Source organism: Ambystoma mexicanum, chromosome 7p (genome assembly GCF_040938575.1).
Source record: "Ambystoma mexicanum isolate Mex_15411 chromosome 7p, UKY_AmexF1_1, whole genome shotgun sequence".
NCBI classification, from domain to species: Eukaryota; Metazoa; Chordata; class Amphibia; order Caudata; family Ambystomatidae; genus Ambystoma; species Ambystoma mexicanum.
This window is the reverse complement of record NC_090939.1, coordinates 173,992,136-174,009,535: the sequence shown is the minus strand read 5'-3', so window position 1 is coordinate 174,009,535 and position 17,400 is coordinate 173,992,136. Positions and strand designations below refer to the sequence as shown.

The window sequence follows — 17,400 nt, the reverse complement described above, 5'->3', positions numbered from 1 at the left end:
GAAATTATTACATTTGAAATTGTCACTATAAACCGTAAATCACATTTTCCAGAAAGGTTTAATACATTGTAAACAGACCCACAGCTCATTAACGGTGTAAATGTGCACATGAACTGTCTCAAGAGCAACTCTGACACATTATCAATGTAGATCCAAGAACTTTGAAAGCACCTCCTTTAGGCACTATAATGAAAAAGGAAAGCGAGACACGGAGTATGGAATAGGCATCCAGGATTACTCGCACCTAAAATCATCAGCAATACTGTAAATTGTACTTGACATAATAACATCATTTGGGCCACAATTATGTATTAAAGGCTGCGTGCGCCAGTCAGGGATTCAAATGGTCCCTGCTGGCTGTACAGAGGGTTGCATGAAATAATGTCACCACAAAAATCTCGCCATGCAAAAATATCGGTGAAAAATGGCCGTTTTTTGTGGCGACATTATTGCATGGAACATGCGGGGGCACCCCCGCAACCCCCAATTTTTTTTTTTTTTTACATTTTTTTTTACATTTTTTTTTTTTTGCCCCTGTCCCCATATATATGGTCACCCATATAATATCGCCACAACCTTTTCCCGGCGATATTAATTACGGCGACCATATATATGGGGATAATATTACCTGATACCGAACAGAGCAGTCTCGTGAGCACATGACATGCTGCTCTATTGTATGGGATAATTTCTTCTTCAATTGATGCATGAAGTATTCTATTTAACTTCACCTGTAAAGATATTAAATACAATAATTAGACTTTAAAAATGTCTTTTTTTCTTCCCATTTTTATTGAACTCTTTTCAAAATAAATTTTGATATCATGAAAAATCATACAATAGAGTGAACATTAAGAAAGCCAATCCTGAAACACTTTAGGAAACTGCTAAATGATCCTGCTTTAGGTATTAGCCAGATGTGAATACAATAGAGAATACAGTATGTTAAGATGTGAGAGGCGTGTGGGTGTTGAGGTATGCACCATTAGACTTCTGAGTTTGCAATTGGTATTGTGTGGTGGTGCCGGGAGCATGCACCATAACATTTAGATCATAGCAAAGGATTTCCACAGTGAAATGCATCAAATTGCCAGAAGGACAGAAAATAGGAGCAGTTGCTAGCAACACTCGTGCAATGATTGGTGTTTCGTCATCAGCAGACTATCATATGATGAGATTATCATGGCGTCGACGGAGCCGATTACTGAAGATCAGGTCCTGCTTAGTTGGTGATCTCTGAAAGACAAAGACAGAGGACTGGGTGAAGAAGGGACATATCGAACTACAGTAGAAGGTGGGATGGAGACGCCACATATCTGTACTTGGAATGCTGCAAGGGAAGAAGGGCGCAGGAAACCCATTAAACATAGCATGACCTTTTAAAACACAGAAAACCCAAAAGTAGGCATGCCAGTTCAACAAAATGTAAATGCAATCTGCAAAGATTTACAATTGCAAGTCTCAACGATGCTTCAGATTTGCTCCAGTTTTCAGCATCGTGAATCGGGGTTAAGGTAGCTGGTGCAAATCTGAGATGCTCACAAGTATCTCCTAATGTGCACCAGTGCAAATGTTTCAGAATCAAGGTTCCTGTCTATGCCCTGAGCGTGTGCATCGCAGATGTCTTAGGGCCTAATTCATGGTGCTTTTAGCGCAGTGCAAAGTGACTTGGCACTGCCAACAAATTCGTTGAAAAATATGCTTTGCACTGCTCCACTCTGATTCACAGACTGGTGCAAAGTATATTTTTGTAGTGCAAAGTCACTTTGCACTGAAAAATACGCTTTGCTCTGCACCATGAATCTGGGTGTTTGTTGGCAGTGCACAGTCACTTTGCACTAGTGAAAAATCACTTTGCACTATGCAAAAGAAATCCATAAATCAGGCCTAGGACTGTCCAGACCTGATTTGCTGTACTTTATAATGTTGTACTATTTTGATCCCCTCTTACTCGGTTCCATGTGTTAAAACCTGGGCAAAAATGGCTGTGCACACAAAATATCATGGCAAAAAGGCAGTGGTTTTGCCACTGCAATCCATGTACAGTATGCGAGGGACACCCGCAACCCCCGGACCCATTATACCATTTAAGGGGAGCGGGAGACCCGCCTGCAACCCCTGCTCCCCTTAAATGGTGTAATGGGGTTGAAACTTAGTTGAAACTTAGAACTAAACCTGGGCCGAATTATCCATCCAAGTCTGGAATCACCTAAATGTTCACTGTATTCAGGATCCACCGAACATTCTAAACTTATAACAGATTTGGGTAAACAGGTTTGGGCAGGCAAATTCTCCTGGTGAGTAGAAGGCCCCCCCGCTGGAGCTATTCAGCAGTCAATTGCAATCTTTCAGAGAGGGAATTGGGCGATGTGGACTACTAGTCTCGTTGCTGTTTTCGAACTGGAACATTTTACTTTCTTTTCTAGGTAGGGATTTTCTGGCTTTTAAAAACAAATTTCTAAGTTGTGCATTAAATATATTTACAGGAAGATACAGAAAGGAAAATTAAACCTAGGTTATAGAAGACAACGTGGGCAGTGTGACTTTAGGCAGTGCTCAACACAATATCATTGCATTTCTTAGTTTTCACACACCATTTACAAGAAATATGCATTTCACACAAAGGCAGGATATTTGGGATAGGTTTAAAAGATTTCACTTTCTCTACCAGGCACTGCAACAAATTACTTTGCATGTATGCATTGGGCCAGCTTGATTGAACACATGCTCACACACAAGCAGTTTAATTGAACTTATTTGAGGGCAGAGAAAACATTTTGGGGAAAGACGAAAATAATTGTGGGAAAAGACGAAAACGTTGTGGGGTTTTAGAACTTTTTTTAGAGGTGGTGATCAAAGGTGGTAGATATTAGTGGCAGCATGGCTAGCTGTGTGATGCAACACACCACCTGCTGGTTGGAGGAGGAATTTGCCCAGGGGCCAGCTTGATGAATGGTCACACTCACACGCAAGCAGTTGAATCCCTTTGAGGGAACAGAGAAACATATGGGAGTGCTGAGAAAAAAACTGTTGGAGGTTGTGATCATAGGTGGTGGAGATTAGTGGCAGGTTGATTGGCTGTGGAACACAACACAGCACATTCTTTAGCAGTAGGGAGGAGAAGGAATGTGCACAGAGCTAGGTCAATTGAACAGGCAAACTCATACACTATGAGTTGAATTGTTTTGGGGGAATATAAAATAATTGCAGGCTATGTTGGAAACATTGTTGTATGTGGTGATCATAGGCAGTTGGCATTAGTGATACGTTATTTGGCAGTGTGCAGCAAAACAACACCTGCGTGAACAGTTGGACAGATGAGGAATTGAAGGGCCGCACCTACACACAAGCAGGTGAGTTGATTTTCCTGCTAAAAACAAAGAGTTTTCCAATCCCAAATATCACGCACCCGACCCCCAACAAAAAGAAATTCTGCTTAATCCCTCACAAATGTCTCTCTTTGTCCAACTCTTGGCTTACTTCAGCCCTGCCTCGCCTTCCTGAGATAAACTCAACCTGCAAAGGAAACAGGAGGTTGCTTGTTTTCTATACAGACTTGTTTTCTACATTCCCGCGAGAATACACAAATCCGATGTTACTATGATACACTTGGCCTAATCCGTGGACGATGCCTACTTACGTGCACGGGTTTCCTGATCTCGTCCGAACTCGTAAGAGAAATTCGGACTCCACAGTTATTCCGAAGGCTCCCATGGATTCACCTGAATCCAGTGATTGAGTCCGCTGGGATTGGCTGGCAGGATTCGGGATTTTCACTCAGGCTTACTTAGAACCATAAACCAGAATCTCCTTATTTCCTAAAGAGTTGGCAGCCACCAGTGACAGTGGCAGGTTGACTGTCCCATCCAGAAAAAGCACTTTTTTGTTTGACCATACAAAAAGAGTGACATCTTTAAATCTTTCTAATTTCTCTATACTTACTCCATTCCTCATTTTTATAAATGTTTACTTGCCCTGTCCCAATATGACCATAAGTCTAGGAATGACTGAGGACTCAGCTTGTGCCTTATACAATACTTACTAGATGTCTGGTACATGCCTCACATATAGCCTAGAGACAGGGGGCCTGATTCACAAAAGTGTTGTATAATAGCACAATCCCTTAGAAAAACGCTCTGGGAATTTGGACCAGGTTTTTCTTTAACACCTTTAACACCTTGCCTGTAGGTCTGATTATAATTAGGATGCCAATTAGGAAAAGATATATATAAAACCCTGGGGCAAAATAGGCTCACTAAATGCAGATATGCATCGAAATCCTAAGGGCAGCCAAGGGTTAAAGAAAGACTATTCATAAGTAAATGCAACATCTATTATCTCACAGATCAAAAATCAGCTCCATGTTTTGCCTCCTAGACACCAAATTACCTTCTTGTACGTGGGGATAGAAGCACCAGATGATGTTGGGTTCACTTGAATCAAAGCAGCATCCTTTGCCAAGGCACTGGTCGCGGCTAATTCCTCCCCAGCCACAGTTAGTCCTGGCCTTTGGTTGGAGGCCGCATTGGACGATAGCTGAAGAAAAAAAGGTATATATTCTGATTATCATATCCCAGTACTAAGCATCCACCCTGGGTCAGCGGCACAATGGCTACACAAAATAGTGTTAGTACAATATACTAGCAGCATTATTGAGAGATAGGTGGAATGTGGTAACGCGTTTGGGATTATACAATTACTGCGGTCCGTTTACTGTGGGGGGGATTGGTACAGTATACAATGAATGACCACAGGGGCCCGGGGGGATATCCCGTGCATATATATGGGGGTCGAAATAAGCAAAACTCGTCATTTCCGGTGGTCGCAGTAAACAGGGCACAGTAATCACATAGATCCACACATTTGTGCATTGTAATGCAGTGAGGTATGCCACGCATCAGGGTAAATGAGTAAAATGTGTAAAGCGTGATGCTTTTAGACCTTGATTTACCTCTACACCCCATTTTCCAGCATTGACAAGGCAGGCGAGGGGCACAGGCGCAGATCTCAGCCGTGCAGGCCTCCTCCGTCTTGTCAGGGCATTGCATTTTACATCTGCATGTGATTTTCATGCAGGTTTAAAACTAACAAATTCCTATGGAATCCGTCTTGGTTTTTCATCTTCTCAAGAGCAGGCACATTCCATAGGAATCCATTAATAAATGCCACCCACATAGCATCATTTGGTGGTGGCATTCATTTATTTTTCGCACAATGTACAGTAAAACGAAAGAGCAAAAGGGAGTTTGCCTCGCTTTTTGGCTTTACTCTTTCCTTTTAAACTATGCCTTCTGAAAGATTAAAATTGCATGTGGTGGGGGCCAACACCACATGCAGCGGGAGGATAGCTCAGGTGCAACATGCTTGCCTTGAAAGCAAGACGACTTGGGGCAACGCAGGTTCGATCCCCGGGTCCATGCTTTGAAACCTCTGCGTATTAAGCGCATTATTAATAACCAATTACATTACATTACCTAAGTGCAAGCATTGGCAGTCCCTTGTATTTGATGCAAAGTGACCCGTTGTGTTTGAATATAAGGAAACAGGGTAGAAATGCAGTAATATCATGTCCACATTTCCACCAAACCATGTCTAACTATAAGGGCCTCACTTTGACTTTGGTGGTAAGACTTTCTTCTAATATTCACAATACCACTGTGGTGCGAGTTGGGATTGCATGGGATATTTACAGCATGAGGTAGGTATATGGATGCCACTTCATGTCCTAAATAATCTATATTTACATCACACACTTTTTAATGGCATTTTAAAAACATGTGGAATTTGCAATACCACGTTTTACTGTTACTACAATACTCATATTTAGAATAAAAAAAAGGCTTTAAAGCAAGTACTTGTGGCTCACTTTAAGGTACAATTCCGACAGTGGTATTACAGGAAATGTGCACCTGTGGAAATGCATTTAGCACTAAGGCAGACATCGACCAAACGCATGCATTGAACATTCTTTCAATACATGTTTGCACCATGTCAATGCTTGCCTTAGTCTTGGCACTAGTGTGAAGTGCAAAAACGCATTGAACAAATTAGGGCCTGATTCAATGAATTTTTAGTACAGTGCAAAGTCACTTTACACTGCCAACAAATGCCCTGTTTCACAGAGCAGTGCAAAGTGTATTTTTGCAGAGCATAGACACTTGGTGCCAGTGCAAAGTCAGTTTGCACCGTGCTGAAAATTCCACAAATAGGGCCTGATTCATGGACTATTTTGCACACTTTAAAATGACTTTGCACTGCTGACACGAACCCTGATTCATGAAACTGTTCAAAGCGTATTGTTGCAGTGAAAAGTCTGTGCAAATTGTGGGGTAAAATATAGCTCCTGAAGGCCAGAACTAAAGATGCCAGAGTCATTTGTGAATGCTCACTGAAATAATGCCAGCACAGAAATGAAGATGTCACAGACATAAGCCAATTGAACTACATATAGAAAGTCGGCCTGACTCTAAAAGTGCAAAGATGTGTGCAATGCCTTTCAGGAAGGAAAAGAAAGACACGCGGCAATGATGTGTTGATTCATTCCATGGAGAGCTGCACTTGCACATCAAGAAACCGCAGTGCACAGTGTCATCAATGGGATACCAGAATTGTGCTCCAAGAAGCTGAAGTGAAACGGAGCATTGCATGTAAATTAAATTAAATAATGTAATTTTCTTTATTCCCTCCGAAATTACAGTATGTTAAGCGAAATGCCCACTAGACTTTCAAGCTTGGGCATGATGTTCTCATATACATGTACAATCCATAAGTAATCTGGATGTCTTTTGAAACTGTGTGCCTTATAACATGTTATTTAAAATTGAAATTGTGTGTGAATTTAAAAGGCAATTTGTGGCTGGGTGCATGAAAGGCCATTTATTCAGAAAGGAAACTTAAGTTCCAGGACCACCCTCTGGTGCCCTCAAGAGAGGCCTGGGTGTCATTATCAATCTAAGCCAGTACTTCACTATATAGAAAGAAATACAATGCTTTAGATGGAAAACATGGTGGAAAACTGATAAGCCATGTCTGTTCTGGCAGCACTTGTGACCTCTGGGTCACAAGTCCCATAAAAAATCAATTAGTAGCCATTAGGCATTGAAGGGGGAGACAGGATCTAAACACAGACCTCTCTGCTTGAGTCATGTGCCTGAAGAGAAATGAAACAGGAAGAGCAAAGGTTGGGGACCTGTCAAAAAGGAGTGAAACTACAGCTTTGTTAGAATGGGAGAACTACATTTTATTGCATAACATAGGCAGCGTACATGCCACAACGTTCATTCCAGACTTTTATAGGTTGGCAGTCTCCCCCTTGTGATCATGCTAAAACGATTTTGGTGGGATAAACATATCTAAAGTTATTAATGAAAATGTGATTTGGGCCTTCCCTTGATTCTGAGTTGGTATGATTGTGCCGGTAATAATTAATATGAAGATTGTAAAGTGGCATATTTTTCATTAATATGGCTCCTGAGTAAATTATGAAAAACTGTATCTCTGCATAGGAAGGGCGTGCAGAGTTAAGACTAGTCTTATCTGATTTGCCTTAAAATATAGTTCTCCAAAATATATTCATACATGTAAATATTTGAAAATTTAGGTTACTTGCCATGTTGATAGATTTTGAGTTCAAAAACAAGACCAAGCCCAGCTTTCAAAGTGGGATGATGAAGCTTTCTCCTCCCACAGGTGTTATAACTCGCTCCCCCATCCACTGGTCCTATCAGCACACAGGTGGGAGGTGGGTAGTGATAATCAACCAATCACTTTTGTGAGAACATTGATAAGTTAGTGATGTCATTTGCCCTATAAGTAGATTAGTTTGCACTAGAGCTGGGGTTCTTCCACTAATTCTGAGAGGCAAGCTGCTGCTGAAATCTGGCAAGAAACATCCCAGCACAGGGGCCTTTATCTTGCATTGAAGGCAGGAACCAGGAGACATAGAACCTGATTGGGACCCCATGGAGGAATCAGAGGAGATCCTTGACTGACCCCCTTGCAGTCCCCGCGGTTCACTGATGCCCAGTTCCAGGCCTTTCCTTTAAGTATAAACTACCCCAAAGCCATAGATTGTGTAGGCCCTATATTTCTCGAGCACTGTTTTAGTTATTTTCCCATTTAAGTACATTCTGTCTGTGTAGATCCCTAGCATATTTAATGAAAGTAAATCAATTAATTCCGCTATAGTGATCACGGATTTGTTGGCATTCGAAACCAACAATCCCTTCCCAGTGTGTTGTGAACTGGTATATATATAACGATTTGCCAAAAGAACTAATCTCAAAGCCCTATTTCCATGTGAGTGTGCAGGGTGCAAAAGAAAATTGCCCACTGATCCCCTTTGTTTTAAAACAGAAGGGGAAGCATGGCAGTAACTTTGCATGTGTAAGGTAGAAAACAAAATTGCACCTTTGTATCCATTGTGCCCTGACCAAAATCCCCAAAGCCCTGCCTGTACGTTTTGTATGTAGAAAAATGAATTTCCCATTGCTTTTCATTCTCACATTGCATCAGTGATCCTAATACAAAAAACTATTTTTCCATTGTGCTCTGACCAAAACCCTAAAGCCCTGCCTGTTCTCTCTGTATGTATCAAAACAAATTTCAAATTGCTTTTCATTCTCATATTGCATCAGTGATCCTAATCCAAAAAACGATTTTCCCATTGTCCTCTGACCAAAACCCCAAAACCCCACCTGTTCCTTTTATACGTGGCAAAACGAATTTCCCCATGTGCTTTTTCTTTCTCCCATTGCAGCTGTGGTTGACACTCAAAATCCAATGTTTCCATTGTGTTCCCAATCCCTGCCACTGCTTTCCATTCAAAGGAGTCAAGCTTAATTGATGTTTGTAGGGTGAGGGTTGCTGGGAGGAAAGGTATCATAACATTGTGTTTTCAATCAGAAATCACTGTGTGCCTTGAATTGTTCTTTTCTGTATTGGTGGGTGATTTAAAAAGAAATAATTGAGATTACATATGTCAGTATTATATCTCTGTTGGTGCCTTTACCGAAGTAATTTTGTTCTTGTGTTGCCACAGCTCTGGTGGCTGATGTAATCTGTTTGTCAAAATGTGAGTTAAATAAATTAATAAGTATATTCTTAATACACACCGGCCTGGTTCCTAGTCCATTGTGGCACCAGGTATTTTTTGGGGTTGTGTGCGAGACGGGTTGGAGGCCTCACCAAATTGAACCAAATAAAATCAGTGATTTGTTGTGCACCACATCCATTGGGGGAAGTCACTCCCTGAGTTGAGTGCGACTGCGTAATAAACCGTGATTAAGTCAGTGCATAGTCATTTTTGCAGTACAAAATGACTTCGCATGGACTTTGCACTGCAAAAATTCACTTTGCACAGTTCCATGAATCAGGGTTATGTCAGCTAGGCAAAGTCACTTTTCAGCAGTGCAAAGTCACTTTAAACCATGCAAAAAACTCCATGAATCTGGCCCTTAGTCTTTTCCACTTGGCTAACGTTTGCCATAGTGCTAATTGTGCTTGCATTGACGCAAAGTTTCTCTAATAAGGACCTTTGCATATCTTTTAACATTTTCTAAGACCCCACACTTATATTCAAAGGTGAACCAGCCCTAGCACTTGATAAGCAGCTGTGAACCAGTGCATCCCCACATATCATCCGGATAACATTCTAGAGATTCAGCTGGCAAATGGTGTGGGTACCTGGGCATATAATTGCAGTGCCAACTTAAGTTCAGTACAAGAAACACATGTGAGAATACACATACGGTTTACAAATCAAGTGGCTGAAGATTTTACTACACCATTAGTGCTAGCACTTGCTCAAGGTATTCTGAGGGGGTGGGTCTTCACAAGGGCGTGCCGTGGGGCACAATAAGGGCACCTTGCCTCCAGTTTGCATGATACTGGAGGACATATTGCTGAGCTATCTTCCCCGGCCTCTTTGGCCTAACAAATTCAGCCAGTTATGCTGTGCAGCAGTCAATCATTAGAGTTTGTGGTTTTGTGGTACATTACTCAGAGAACCAAGATTTTCTGGCGAAAAGGATAAAAGTAGGATGGAATTCCAAGATACCAGGAACCCCCTTAGGGAGTGTAATCCGGGCTGGGGAGCCACACATTTAGCGATCCCACATACTGCAAATGGGTCATTATGAAGACCGAGCATGATATTAAGAAGTCTTGCTATCTTCTTAAATGGCACAGAGCCAAACATCTTGGCCTTTTTATTATCAGACCTATGCTGCATGAGATGATGGGATAAAGCTTAATTTGAAATGCCCGCTCAATTTTATGACCTTATCGACAAATGATGTTTGCAATACTTGCAGTTATGACCGTTTTTAAGTGGAATTGGCCATCGCCCGAGACTACCTGGAGTTATACATCGTTTTACCTGGGGCCACTCCAAGATACAGGTTTGAACTTAGGCTTCTGCAATGTTTATAAATATGGGAAACTTAGGAGCTGGAGCAATGGCGAGACGCAAGAACATCCTGAGGTGGGGGAGATGTGATGGAAAGGGAGGTGGACAGTCTAAAGAGATTAATAAATGTGTATTAAGCACCGGTCATCGTTCACAGCATTTACCTTTACATACTGGGATCAATGAATGGTGCAGTGGCTCAGCCGATTGCCACTAGTGCTGTGACTGTCAAGAGGTTTGCATCATGCAGTGCTGTTCTAGCTGATTGGAAAAGCATGTTTTAAATATTCTGACATAATCGGTGTGGGAGTTACTCCCACAGTTAACATCTTGGGTTGGGACAATAGTTGGGGTGATCACTTTCACCAGACAGACAGGTTGATGATTTTAAGAGGGGTGCACTGTACTGCCATGGCTTTGTATCCTGCGGAAGCAGAAGCATGGGAGAGTAGGGAATTTCCAGGAAGATGGAATGGTACCAAGAATGACTTCATTGTTTCTTTAAAGAGAGAGGATTTTGTGCAAGAATGAGCACACTAGGGACTTTAGGTCCACATGGGGGATGTCGCAGCACAATGTGTCTGTAAAACCACGACCCCGAACCAGCATGAGCAACATAGTGGGATAAGGGGCAAGTGTTAGCTCAGTGCACCCCCTCACCCCCCCGGCTAATTCTGTTTAACAGAATATTTTGCCGTTTATTGGCATTTCTTTTTTTTTGCCATTTAGACTTTAGTAAATCATAAGTCAAATTGGACCAATAGCAATTCCGATCCACATTCACATTCAATAGAAGAGACAGTGAGAACTATATTGATTTGTCCAAATTCCCGCTAATCCCGTTAGTACTATCTATTCGATAGAAAGCATTTAAACAATTTATCAAAACACAACTCACATCATCTACATCCAAGATGAAACAAATCAATGCCAATTCAAGGTGCAGATGTGGCACTACATATAGATATCAGCGTAAAGTACCAATCTCAGTCTGTGTATTATATCAGCGAAAACGATGCCATCCCATGGGGTTTATGCTGGATGTTGGGATGATTGTGGTTATTCACAAACGTTATCAGCGGGCTCCAGTCCATTAAAAATGGTGCCGTCCCCCCATGTAGTTCACCATCTATTTTGCTCATGGCGGCCACAAACCACACCTCCACCTATCACTCCTTCTTATCAGGTGCCAACGGGGACTTCCAATGTTTCGCAAACACTACGGGGCCGCTACCAAGAAGTGGGTAATTGATCTAGAGTTTCTGGCTTCCAGTCTGTGATGGCCCTGTGAATCCTCATTACCCAGGAGCAGAACAAAGGGTCCATTTCCAACCCAAACCCACATATTTCTTTAATCTGGGCAACCACGTCACTCCAGAACACCTGGATCTGGGCACAAACCAACCACATATGGAAAAAGAAACCTGGGGTTGCTCCACATCTCCAGCAGTTGGAGGTAAGTGCTGAGTTCATTCTATGTACATTCAGGGGTAAGATATCAGTGACAGGGCAGCTTAAAGTTGTTCTCCCTAAGTTGCACTGCATTGGTGTTTTGACCGCACTCGTCCAGGTTTTATACCAGCTAAGATCCTCTATTGGCCTACCTATATCACCCCCCCACCTGGTCATGTAGCTATTCAGCGGTTTAAATGCAGCAGAGTTCAGTACCTTGTAGAGAACTGCGATCTTAGCTGCCAGGGTTCTACTATAAAAAGATCCTCAAAGTGAGTAGATTCCCGTCTCCCCTGTGCAGCCACTCTCGCCCGCGTCTCCCAATGCCTTAGCTGTATGTACCCATATCTGTCCGCGTCCTCCACCATGTAGGCCTGCTTGCATTGGTCAAACGTGAGAGGAAGATTATGCCAAAACAACTGACCCAGCCTGTGTAAACCGCCCTCTGTGGGATGTTTTTACCCATACATCCGAGCCCTACCTCAAAAACTGTGCAGTACTGACATGGAAAACATCATGATGGCCAGAGCTTCCCAGAAAAAGCACAGGGAAGTGCATGAAGAATAGGCTGCCACCCATTTTGCCGATGTTATGGGCACAGAAGGGCACTGCCTAAAACCACCATTGGACTACCCACACAGTAGCCTGAAACCATTGGGAATGGCAATGCTGATTGCCAAAAGCAACCTAGAATTGTGGGGAATTCATTTTCTTAAATCCCAAAAATGGTTGCATTACCAGTACTCACCACTATCAGAAAGCCGGCGGTTTAAAACAACACCAGACTTTTTTCTTTTTTTGTGTAAAACTGAATGAATGAACCCAAGGCAGGCCAAAGAAAGACTTACTGAGAGGTGGATACAATCTAAAGTTATATTCTGAAGTGACTTGAAGGTTTATAACAAGACTGGCTGAGTTGTGGATTTCAGCAGTTTAAGTAAATTTGGACTGAAAGACACTAAAAATCTAAATGTTTAAAAGAAATGAGTGACCTACTTTTGAGTGTCACATAGGTTGCAATTGTTTAAATATCATAGTTTTAAACTTAGAATCAGCATTCTAGCTGCATATGTAAAAATGGTTCATTTTATTTGAATGCAGAAAACTGGGTAACTAAAAATGACATTAGCTGGGGCCTGGCTTAAGGAACTGAATTCTGCCCACCAGCTACCCCCGACAGGAGATGAGACTTGCACAACAGCTGTGTTCCCAGGCCTAGCTGCCATTTTGCTGCTCCCACCAAAAGGGATATGACACTTCTCTGATTGGATTATCAAGGGACTGCTAGAGACTAAACAAAGGACCCAGGCAGATGGTTTATTGCAGGGGTAATAAAAATGGCTTCCTCTTGGCAGAAACTGGGAGGGGGAGAAACTGGAGACAGAGGCTGAGCTTGAAGAAAGTGGAAAGACTGGTTTCTGTACCATGTGACCTGAAAAGACACACCCCTGTAGCCAGAATATGGTTTTAGAAAAAGATGAATAACTCATAGTACGGACTTGTCATAATTATTTAAATGATACCATAATTCTTGTGATTTTTCTGCCCACATTTTAAGAGGTTTTTAGAACCGGTGGCATGATCTGGGGGCAAACTAGCAGTTAAGAGGGTATTACTTAAAATGTATGCATGTTAAAAGTCTGATACTTCATCAATTAATGCCTGCATGCCTTGCACACATTTGGGTAAATTTGAGTAAGAATCTGATATTGGTAACCTGACCAAAAAGTGAAATATGTTGCCATTTCTGAATGCAAGCTCCCAGAAAGAGCAGATTTGGACAGGGTATACCTCCTGTGATATGTGATGGGTGCATGTAATTTTAAACAAATGTGTACCTGTGCAAATATGTCTTTTGGGTCAAAATATAGATTGTGTGTAATTTGACAGGGGTGGGTTCTCTGTACCATAAACAGACCTCATCATGATGACACTTCATTTCATTCCCCCAATCAAGGGGAAGAGGATGAAGTGGCCAATGACAAGTGGAGAGGGGTAGAGCCTAGTGATGCTGCACACACACCCATTTTCAAAACACATAAAAGCAGACAGTCAGGACAGATAGGGACATTCAATTCCATTTGCTGCAACGCGCTCTGCCGGACCATACCACATCCAGAGATCCAGACTTCAAATCCATCAATCTCCAGAATCCAGAGAGGCTAGACCAGCAGAGCAGAGCTGACCCAGACCACTGTTAGCAGAACCAGAGAGCTGACCCAGATCACTGTGAAGTGCAGAGACCAGACCAGAGTCCAGTCTAAAACCTGACCAGATCTGTGGCGAGGCCCATTTAATTCAAGAATATAGTGTGAGTACCTAGCAGAACTGTGCAGAACCAATCTCTTAGTTAAAATAATCTAATCCAAGCTATTTTAATCTAAGTAGAACTGCCTCCTAACTGTCACCTGTCATTTGTAAAGCTGTCACCTGTCATTTTCTAGTTGCAAGCTGCACTTGTCACTTTGAATTTTAACATTCCAAATCTGAAAAACGACCTTTACCATATCGCTCATATCTCCATGACCGTTTTTCTTAGAGACTTGCAGTAACTTTCCTCTGAAGGCTTAGAATCTTAGCTTTTCAACGAACCTAGAACCGCATTCCTATTCCATACACTTTTGCCGCAATCGCGAAAAATGCATTCGCGAATTTTACCGCGATTTGCAAATTTCTCCACGTGTGAAAACAGCAGTTCTTAGTTTCCTTGCTAAAAATTCGTTTGCCTCTTAAGAACCATCCCTGAATCATTGCTAGAGTGAGCCGGGACTAATATTAACTAGATACCACTCACCCTGAACCTCTAGAGGGAATTAAAAGCATTTTAGCATATTTTTCACTTCATTGCCAGCACATATAAAAGCATTTTGGGCCTGTGTTCCCAACTTCTGTAGTCTAAGCTTGCTGGGGTGAACTGAATTACATTTGATTGCATTTCTGAGAACTGTGTGCTTTCCTTCCATTTCCTTGCATTGCATAAAGGGGGGAGGGGATTGCCAGAGAAAAGTGATTACTTTGTTTTGTTGAAATCATATTGAGTATTTTCTGTATTGCATTTTCATTCAACATTACATCCATCTGAACTTATATAAAGCATTCTCTACCACCTTATTCTTCTGTTCCTATTCACAAGTGTGCTAGTGCCAGACTATCCATTATTGATTACTGCTCAGATTCAGTGTGATATTCAATTTTTAATTTATTATAAAGTGTGATATATATATCTATTGTTTAAATTATCAAATAAACCTTTTAAACTTGCAAAACAGAACTACTTCTTGGCTCAGTGGGGTCAGGGGGATTCATATAGGGGTAGTCGTCCAGAACGCATGAACTGGACATAAAGATATATTAATAAGGGTTTCCATTCAGTATCCCAGAGTAGGCATTGACTTAGCTGTAGTGTTGAATTGAATCCTCTTACAAATTGGGGGCTCGTGCCGGACGTTTGGATTAGATCTATCACTTGTGCAGATTAATACAGCGTGCCAGCTGACCAGATACACATATCCGGTCGGAGCACACGCTGTGTTACGCTGTAAAGCACTCCTCAAAGGAACGCTCTAAGGAAAAGGTCTGTTTTGCAAAAATATAATATAAACTTCTGTAAGTCAGGACAGAGACCAATCTCTAGAATGACGACCTTAGTAGACATGAAAATAGCCAGAGAGCACTTCTTACATAAGTTATTTGTGAGAGGTGAGTGGACTCACCAGGACCGCATGGTCTGGTTGCAGGCAATCACGCAACAGGTCACGGAAACAGGGTCAGATATATGGAGAGATCAGGGTCCCTTACATGTGGCCCTGAGTGAACTATACATGGCTCCTAAAGCTAAGGATGAACAAGACAAGATGGTTAGGATAGCGGCATACCTGTACCTATATATGGGAGACATGCAGGATAAATGTACTGAAAGCCAAGATCTGGCGAATAAGCGACAGATGGCGTTAGAGAAGGTCCAATCTGACCTGGTCTCTTCTGAGCAGAGGCTGCAGGGGAGCCAGGAGTCAGAAAATGAGAGTAGACAGCACATCATTAAAATAAAGAAGGATATGGACATCCTGCAACAGGAAAAGGCTGACCAGGATACCAGATTTCTGGCCTTGCAGAAGGAGTACCAAGAAGGTTTGGACTCCCTACTGCAGAGCCAGAAAAAGCTGGAGCAACAGTTAGACTTCAATAGGGTATGTGCTGAGCAGGTAGTCACCCTGCAAAGCCACCTAGATAGGGAGAAGGCAGAGAGCAATAAACTGATTTTGAAAGACCTGGATACCCAGGCAGAGTTTGACCAGGAGCGCCAGAAAGCTGGTGCCTTCCAAAGGCAAAGGGATGACCTGGCGGCACAGATGCAGGCTCTTAGTCAGGAAAGGGATACCTTAGGCCAGGAAGTCTGCCACTTAAAAAGGAAAATGGAAGAAAATCACCTGGCCCTCCAGGGACTGGGTGACCTCCAAAAAGAACACCATAACTTGTTAGAGCACACCAGGAAGGTGGAGGATGCTCTGGCAAGAAAGGAGCAGGCCAATAGGGACACAGCTCAGGAGGTAACCCTCCTGCAGCAAAGACTGGCCCAGTGCTCCAGGACCAATCAGGAAACGCAGAGAGAGAATGAGGCTCTCTGCCAGCACAATGATAGGCTCCAACAACAGGTAGCGATGCAAGGGAGACTGATAGAGTCTAGTAAGGCCTTAACTGAGGAACTGATGGCGCAGGCTCTTGCATTGCAACAGGGAGCAGGGGCGGATAGAGACCAAGTTCGCTGGGAAAGGGAAACTCCTGAGCATAACCTCAGGAGCCCTAGTACCAGAGGCCTTTATCTCTCTCAGTCCCTGGACTCTGCCACCCCCATGTCCCCTGGCGCACATGAGCACCGGGCCACAGGGATGGCAGATTACTATCCAGCCAGAAGCATGGGGCTCATAGGCCAGTACCTCCCAGGAATGGATGGGCGGGCATCCGGGTATGGGCACCCAAGCACAGTGCAATTTAGTGGGGAACCCCAGGAGAGTAGGCCCATTAAGGGCATCCTGAAAACCTCTGCCCAGTTAGGTCAGTAGAGGGGGGGGGGTACCCATCAAATCCTGGCAGCAAAGAGGAATCTGAAGACTCCTCTGAACGGTACAGGACACAGGAGACCAGGTCCCCACATTCTGCCAGCCATTCCCAGGCTCGCAGAATCCGGGAAAACCTGGAAGATCAGACAGGAACCTCTGGGAGCAGTGCCTCTGAGTCAGAGGACGAATGGACAAGGGTTACCCGAACCAAAAGGGCCAATAAGGCAAAAAGGGCCTTGCTTAAGGACCCATTGAAACATATTAAGGCAATCAGGAGTGTCATCACGCCTTATCATAAGAACGCCAAGTACTCTGTTTGGGAACACTTGGAGCTCTATGAGCAAATGATGGAGACTTTCCATTTGAAGGACAGCCAAAGCTGTATTCAATATGTAAAGTGGACCTTCTCCCCGGAATACTCCAGTTTCTTTGCAGGGCTGGAGGACCAAAATCATTCCAGGTGGTCCACCTATAGGGCGGCCA

At 42.9% G+C, this 17,400-nt stretch overlaps 1 protein-coding gene across 1 annotated transcript in view; it reads right to left on the bottom strand.

The window, feature by feature from the left end:
• Positions 1 to 773: 773 nt before the first annotated feature.
• The window catches only part of LOC138525801 (putative gastrointestinal growth factor xP4), an 89,758-nt gene continuing 73,131 nt past the window's right edge, over positions 774 to 17,400 (bottom strand). The window contains exons 5-6 of the mRNA XM_069636015.1: positions 4,390 to 4,536; positions 774 to 1,236 (exon numbers count right to left, since the gene is read on the bottom strand). Coding sequence (XP_069492116.1) covers positions 1,223 to 1,236; positions 4,390 to 4,536 — 161 coding nt within the window. The 3' untranslated portion in view covers positions 774 to 1,222. The remainder of the gene's footprint in view (positions 1,237 to 4,389; positions 4,537 to 17,400) is intronic.